Source organism: Halichoeres trimaculatus, unplaced genomic scaffold, assembly GCF_033239565.1.
Source record: "Halichoeres trimaculatus isolate MK-OKI-2021-1 unplaced genomic scaffold, fHalTri1.1 fHalTri1_scaffold_21, whole genome shotgun sequence".
Lineage (NCBI taxonomy): Eukaryota > Metazoa > Chordata > Actinopteri > Labriformes > Labridae > Halichoeres > Halichoeres trimaculatus.
This window is the reverse complement of record NW_027437199.1, coordinates 4,156,229-4,163,832: the sequence shown is the minus strand read 5'-3', so window position 1 is coordinate 4,163,832 and position 7,604 is coordinate 4,156,229. Positions and strand designations below refer to the sequence as shown.

The 7,604-nt window shown below is 39.4% G+C and overlaps 1 protein-coding gene across 2 annotated transcripts; it reads right to left on the bottom strand.

Annotated features, from left to right (window-relative positions):
- Positions 1-1,213: 1,213 nt before the first annotated feature.
- LOC141810751 (uncharacterized) lies at positions 1,214-5,562 on the bottom strand. Of its 2 annotated transcripts, XM_074698545.1 has the most exons (6): positions 4,284-5,562; positions 3,924-4,172; positions 3,313-3,378; positions 3,068-3,223; positions 1,584-1,643; positions 1,214-1,498 (listed from the first exon to the last, which is right to left on the bottom strand). In XM_074698545.1, exons 2-6 carry the CDS (start codon positions 4,107-4,109, stop codon positions 1,394-1,396), a joined length of 573 nt encoding a protein of 190 aa, XP_074554646.1. In that variant the 5' UTR covers positions 4,110-4,172; positions 4,284-5,562; the 3' UTR covers positions 1,214-1,393. The 2 variants fall into 2 exon arrangements, with proteins under 2 accessions (XP_074554646.1, XP_074554645.1); XM_074698544.1 differs by having other exon boundaries at positions 3,924-5,562.
- Between the last annotated feature and the right edge of the window lie 2,042 nt (positions 5,563-7,604).

Here is a 7,604-nt window from a genome sequence, read left to right as displayed (position 1 = left end):
GTACCCCACTCCCTAAAAACAAATACAGATAACAGGCTTTGTCTCACTTGGCTTCCTCAAAAAAAATCTCCACGCCACGCCACTGCATATAACCCCATCCCAAACCGTTGTCCTAACCCTAACCTACCACCATACCCATACCTTGTCCTAACCTGGAATTTCACCTTTAAAGTGATACTCCAGGATGGAACAAGTTGGGTCCTATCACAAGGTTTAGGGCAGAAATTACCCCTACAGCAGTGTTTTTGTGCAGCAGAAGCCCAGAGCGCTCGCACCAAACACCCCCTCCCTGCTCCTCTGCAGGTTTCCTCTGCACTCAGACGGGGCCATATTTTACTTGACCAAAAACACAAATAAACGGACTCCCACCAAAAAAATCTGATATGGGTCTGCATTCACGCTTTATTTAGAGAATTTTCAGCGCGTTACTTTCACACAAAAACACCGCTAAATAAGGCTCTAGTTCTCATCGTGTCGCAAAACGGCACTACCTCCGCTGCAGAGCCACAGCTGGCTACGAGGCGCTCGCCGCTTAGCGTATCAGTCCACGCGTGCGCGGCGTGCCAGATATAAACAAACGGAGGTAGTCTGCCAGGACGAATTATGCAATAACAACGTAAAGATGAGTGATTATGAGAGCGAGGACGACCTGCCGTACCCTTGTTCCTGAACCTAACCCCTGTTCCTGAACCTAACCCCTGTTCCTGAACCTCACCTTTGTTTCAGATCCTAACCTTTGTTCCTGAACCTCACCTTTGTTCCTGATCCTATATTAACCCCTGTTCCTGAACCTAACCTTTGTTCCTGAATGCAACCTCTCACCTTGCACACAATCCTTCCCCAACACTAACCCGTCAGGGTTTCTACCTGACCGTGACTGAACACTCAATCCTGATGTGAAAACTTCTTCACATCTTTGCAGTTTAAAGATGTGAAAAAGAGTGTCTACTGTCTTTATAAACAATGATTATTTAACATTTATCTCTGTTAATGTTTTTTCTGTAATCTGTTTCATTTTGTTGCTGGTGATGAGCTTTTATTCATTCAAACACAAATGATACAGAAAGGACTGAACTTTCATCATCAAAAAAAAACTTTATTTATCTTCAAGTAAACAGTGTAGCAAGTAATACATTCAGAACATATTAATCTATTGAGCATTTGACCCATAAATACTGTTTCTTCTGTCGGAATAATTCGACAAATACGGCGACTTGATGAGTCTTTTTGACTCAGGTAAATAAATAAATATGTAAATAATCTGCTACAGTGGAAGCACTATAAATACGTTTTTTAAAAGTTAGATATGTTCCCAATACAAATCAAACAATAAATAAAAGTCTAACAGTTGTGTAATGGGTGATAAATAAGAAATAAAAAGCATGTGAGGCGTTTATTCAGTGGTGCTGTTTTTGGGCACGACGCAGTAGTCCTGCAGGTACGCGAACAGGATGTCGATCTCTCCCATGGCTTTGACGACGCCATGTCCGCCCTCCATCTGAAACGAACAGAGTCAGGTTAGAAACAAAACAAATCAGAGCATCAGACAGTTATAATGTGTCATTTTGATTAGGGAATCTCACCTTCTTCAGCTTCTTGCTGAACTCCACGGCGTGATGATGGTCGTGGTAGTGAGTCACATTCTGCAGAGACAAACGGTGATGTAGGTTAGCGTCTGTTATCGTCGCAATCTCTACTCTCACTCTTTCTTTCAGTTTATTTTATCACATATAAAATCAACCACAGCAAAACCACAGTGAACATGCTCCAACATCAGCAGGTGCATATTGATAATTGCCTTTTATATCCCAGGTATACTGTGTAGTATCATATATAATACATATATCCAATCTTTTTATATTATAATACACCTTTTATAATACACTGTACGTTGTATTGTTTATAGTTTTGTAAACCGTAGCTTATATTCATTTACATTTTTATCAAATGTATATTTTTTAGACTACACCGTCTATTATCTTAAATTTGAATCATATAATGATTTTATTTGGATCCTGCTAACCGGCTTAAACCCATCTCGTTTAGACAGAGGAATTTTGAAACTACAAAAAAAAGACAGTTAGCTTAGCCTAGCATGAATTTGTGAAAGAAATCAAGGGTTTAAAACAGGACTGTGGCTTTAATCTGGCACTTTCTGACTATTTGTTTAATGTTTCCTAGCTAGCTTTTACCCCCACCAGGTTCTGAACTAATGCTAAGCTAACTACATGGTCTTCATGTTTTTACCTCCAGAATTTCTTGAAAAAAAATAAAAATAAAGAATAAAAGCTGGGCAAGCTGTTTCTAACCATTTTTAAAGCTCTATGCTAAGCTAAGCTAACCATTTTTTAGGTTAGCGTAAAATGTTTATCAGTGCTGAGCTTCAATCTCTGGATTTTTTAACCTTTAACAGGCCCAGGCTAACTGAAAAAAAGAAAATAAAAAACTGGGCAAGGTGTTTCTAAACATTTTTATAGTTTTATGCTAAGCTAAGCTAAGCTAACACTTTTTAGGTTAGTTTAAGATGTTTGTCAGTGTTGAGCTTCAATCTCTGGATTTTTCAACCTTTTACAGGACCCGGCTAACTGTTTCTTTCTGTGTCCAGTCTTTATGCTAAGCTAAGCTCAGCTAACCATTTTTTAGGTTAGCTTAAAATGTTTGTCAGTGTTGAGCTTCAATCTCTGGATTTTCAACCTTTTACAGGACCAGACTAACTGTTTCTTTCTGTTTTTAGTCTTTATGCTAAGCTAAGCTAAGCTAAGCTAACCACTTTTTAGGTTAGCTTAAAATGTTTGTCAGTGTTGAGCTTCAATCTTTGGATTTTTCAACCTTTTACAGGACCAGACTAACTGTTTCTTTCTGTTTTTAGTCTCTATGCTGAGCTAAGCTAAGCTAAGCTAACCTAACCATTTTTTAGGTTAGCTTAAAATATTTGCAGTGTTGAGCTTCAATCTCTGGATTTTTGAACCTTTAACAGGACCAGGCTTACTGTTTCTTTCTGTGTCCAGTCTTTATGCTAAGCTAACTGCTAACCACCTGAAAGTAAAACACCAGTTTTGACACTCACACAGCCATGGTTCTGCAGGTCCGTGCTGACTCGGGTCAGGTCGGTCTCGAGCTGCTCCACGCGGGAATGTGCGCTGCGGTGGTGGCGCAGGATGTTGTTCAGGTAGAAGTCCAGGATGTTGGCGTGCAGGCAGCAGATCTTCATGCCGTCCTGGACCTGGAGGGCAGGAGAATGTTATCAGACTTTATGTGATTTGTTTTTCATTTGTGGGTTTTCTCGAACATCAGAAGGTTTTTGCATCTCACCGTGTCGGGGTTGACTCTGGGCATCAGTCTGACGCTGGGGTCGTCCTCAGTCTGCAGACCCTGGGCCTGAGGAGGAGACGAAACCAGACTGAGTTCAAAATCTGAATTTTCTAATACTTCAAGTCTCTTTAGCCACATTTTAACAGAGTGGGTGGTAAACTTTTAAATATTTAAAGCAATTTAAGCAGATTCAACGCTAAAGGAAGGCTTTTATAACCATCGCTTTAAAATTCTACGGAGGACCCGAAGTGCAAAAAAAACAAATTAAAGTTAATAAGATATGTCACTTTATGGAGTTACATTTTTCCAATTTTTCAGGAAGATTTGTCATATTGATTTTTTAAAGATAGTTTTCGAAAGAATATTTTTCAAAGTTAGAGTGCTTTTAATGTGAATTGTATGTAAAGAAACAGCTCTGAATCTACATAAATTCTAAAATCTGACGTCTTACAATATCATAAGAAGCATTCAAACCTATATTCAAACATTTTTTCATACTTGTGTCAAACTTTTATTTGCCACATTTTCTCATTCAGCAGCAATATTTTTAAATAATCTTCAGTTTTTTGTTTAAAAGCTTAAATAAAATAATAAAAAAAAAGATTACTCACATGTCGTGCCACATCTACGACAGCCTGGTATGTCTCTGCGTTGTGCAGCGGCGGGCTAAGCGCACTGCTAACAGGGTGTGCTACCGCCTGCTCGGCCCAGCTAATAAGAAGCAGCGGCAGGACGACGAGCATGGCGGTAGCGGCAGCTGGACGGAGGAAAGAGGCGATGGCGTCAAAGGTCTTCATGTTTAGCTGGAGGATGAGTGATGTTAATCCTTTCAGAGAGAGGAGGGAGTCAGACTGATTCACCTGCAAGAAAGAAGACAGAGTATAAATGAACAGATCATTCAGACACAGAGTTTCTGTGATAGAGGAATAAACCGTCAAATGAAGCTGGAGCATCTGTTTGTTTGTCCTCACCTGTCAGGAGATGCTGTTGTGGAGACCTGTGTGCACCCTGCCTTTTTATACACATCAATCCTCCGCCTCTTCCTTATAACTATATGGGGCAGGTTAACCATCAGAAAAAAAAAAAAAACCCCAACACACACACACACACACACACACACACACACACAAAGAAACACAAGATAGGTCAAGGATGAGTGTTTACGCTAACAAAAAGGAAATTAACTCTCAGTTAGTGAGAGTGTGACGTCTAATACAGCATTAATTTTTCTTCCCTGTTGATGTCACTTCCTTTTTTTCTGTTTATTCCCCGATGGTTCCTAAACTGGGACTCCACTTTTGTCTACTTCTCTTACAGAAGGAAAGAAAACCTGTTTATCCAGCCCGTAACAGATGCTCTGCTCAAATCACTGAAATTAAGCATCAATTGAGTCAAACAGGGAAGATGTATAAAATATCAAATAAAGCATCAGCATGACCACACTTTGCTTTGAGGAGTTTCCTCTTTTCTGTTAGAAACATGTTTGTAGAAGTTGTGTCTCAGCCAGGTTTATTGTATGCAGCATTTAGAGTCAGTACGGAGAGCAAAAGCAGGCTGAACAATAAACAGGGTACTTCTCTAAAACAAACCTGACCAAGCTTGACGTTTCATCACCACAAATTCTGCATCATGATGTTGTTATTTCAGCAAAGTAAAGTCCTGTGAATAGGAAGGAGCTGGAAATAGACGATGAGTTCAAAGACCGTAAAAAAGCTGGTATCTTTACTTCACTGCAGTACCTTCAACGCCCTCTAGGGGAATCCAATCATGAAAAGTTTGGTTATATTCAAGTAAACGGAAAAAAAATACAGCTATTCAAAATTTATACACACCACCAGGAAGTGTCATTTTGTGTTTTCAGTTGCACTTCCTCTACTGGCCACTAGATGGCTTTTAGATACCCTTGTTGTGAATTCTTTAGAAATCTGTCCCTCATATACCTTCTACACCATGATCTTACTTCTTTTGTATTATTTCATGTTCAAGTGGTTCTGGTGTCTAAGTTGAGAATGTTAGCATGCTAACGTCTGCTAACTGCCCACAAAAATACAGTGAAGCTGATGAAGTCCAAAAGTGAAAATTCACTGCATGTTGTTGTAAATACTTGTCTGTACCTGTTTGAAATGTCTTATAATAGAAATGCTAAGCAAAATATGTGACACATCTGGTTGCTATGCTAGGTGGCTAGCTCCTCAATAGAATTCTAGACTACCAGAAAAAAATGGGCTTAGTTTTATTCACACCAAAACTGATTTTATACCAGCCTTTGAAGTGTTTAATTGTGCAGTAAAATCGGACATTTTAACATGGGTGTTAATGGGGATTCTCTGACTTTTGGGGCCTGCCTCAAGTGGACACTGGAGGAACTACAGGACTTTTTTTTCTTTTCTTTTTTTTTAGTTTTTTTTTTTTTTTCCTAAAAGTTGTAGGTTTTTTTTCCAATAACAATCCTCATATAAATTAACATCAGTATTTATGTGAGGATTTTTTGTGTCAATTTGGTTAAACCACATCCTATAGGGACTAGCTTTTAGCTCAGGTTTGGGACTCCACCACCTCCTGAGGAAAACATGTGACATTTTAGCTGCTCCAATATGTTTCCCAGTTAAAGTATAGCTGTGTGTTTCTGTTGTTTGCTGCTGGGAAGGTAGCACACGGTTTGTTTTAGCCAAGAATTAGTTATTTTAGAGCAGCAAGAGTGAACCAGAGCTGTAAAATCATCTACGATTCAGCCAAACAAGTTGTAGGATGCTTTGCAAACATCAAAAGTACAGCTTTTAGTTGCTTTGTGCAAGTTTCAATTGCAAAAGAGGATGAAAAAAGCAGCAGTGTCTTGAGATGATATGTGTAACATGATACAGAACATAAAAGGAGCGGGAATAGAGCCCTGGGGAGCTCCGCAGCCCCTACAGCAGATCTTATCAACAGGTATCAGTTTCTCCCCAAAAACTATGATACTGTTGTGATTTCTGCTCCAGTAACAACACAATGACGCCCACTCTGCTTAAAGTTGGTGCCAACAGTCCAGCTTCCCCATGGTTTACTCTGTCTCAAAGCAGTATTTTCCAGCGGAGTTGTTTCCTGATAGGATTTTCCCGGTAATTTTTACTGAGACTGATATCACGGATCCAGTGACCTGAATCCCTTTTTTGTTCGACACTTCATTTATTCTGCTGGGCCAGGGTGTGTTAATCCCCCTGAGACTGTAATTAAACGCTTCACAGGAGGCATCGGTATCATCAGAATGAGCCCATTAGCTCTGACGTATTGAGGAACTCAGTTTTCTGCCTGGAACAGCACTTTCTAATGAAACTACTTTCTTCATGCTCTAATTTCTTAATTCCACAAAGTCATCAAATCAGGTTTTGTACAATCACCACATAAGAGGATGAAAAAAAAAAAACATTAGTCATGACATGTTACATCATGCAGCGGAAGAAGCAAACCTGAAGTGGAACACCCAGATAACAATGAGGGTAATAACCAGCGACGCATAAAAAAACAAACAGCTGACAGAGAGGCGAGCTGGAAATTCTGGCGGAAATCCAAAGAAGATTTGATAAGGTATCAGGTTTCAGAGAAAGTGCTATGTGTAATTCATTTATTCCTCGTTACTTTTATTTTCAGTGGTTTACCTCAAGTCGCCTTCAGCTTATGAATGTAGTTTGTAGTGTGGCTGATCCGTTGGGTTCATTTGTAATTCACTGGTTATCAGTTTTGGAAAGCGGAAGTAAGTGGTAAATAGTTTTAAAATATAATACGTGTTTTCTATAGAATTAAACTTTTTTATTTTTAATAAAAGTGGATGGCTTTCATCTCTGTGACCACCAGAAGTGAACAGAATCACCTGGATTTCTATCAAACGGAGCGTCATTAGTGTTGTTGTATTGTAGTTGTAATTCAAACTCACCCCAGTAGTTGGTGGTAATGATGTCAGCCGTATGTTTCCACAATTGGTGGTTGTTTTCAAGATAAGGGTTGTTTTCCAAACCGCCTACTATACTAGCAGTGGCTACTATTTTGGCTAAAATTCAGTATGTAGTGGGTCATATGCAAAAACTTGTAAAATCTGCGGTAAGCCAAAAATCCCTGGATGTCCTTCTAAACCAGGAAAATTTCTCAGTATGCAACGCACCAGTCTTCTGGCATACTGTTTCCCACAATGCACGGCACTGACACTGTTTATAAGTGTAGGTAGCAGGTTTTGGTGAATTACCGCCATCTACTGGAATGAGTCGGCATTACAACTACAATACAACAACGCTAACATTAGACAGTCCGTGAGATAGAAG

Coding starts and splice junctions, on each gene's coding strand:
- LOC141810751 (XM_074698544.1), bottom strand. CDS start 4,265: ATGCTCCAGCTTCATTTGACGGTTTATTCCTCTATCACAGAAACTCTG. Junction 3,224..3,312: donor CCAGAGTCAACCCCGACACG/GTGAGATGCAAA, acceptor CCTGCCCTCCAG/GTCCAGGACGGCATGAAGAT. Junction 1,644..3,067: donor ACCTGCAGAACCATGGCTGT/GTGAGTGTCAAA, acceptor TTGTCTCTGCAG/AATGTGACTCACTACCACGA.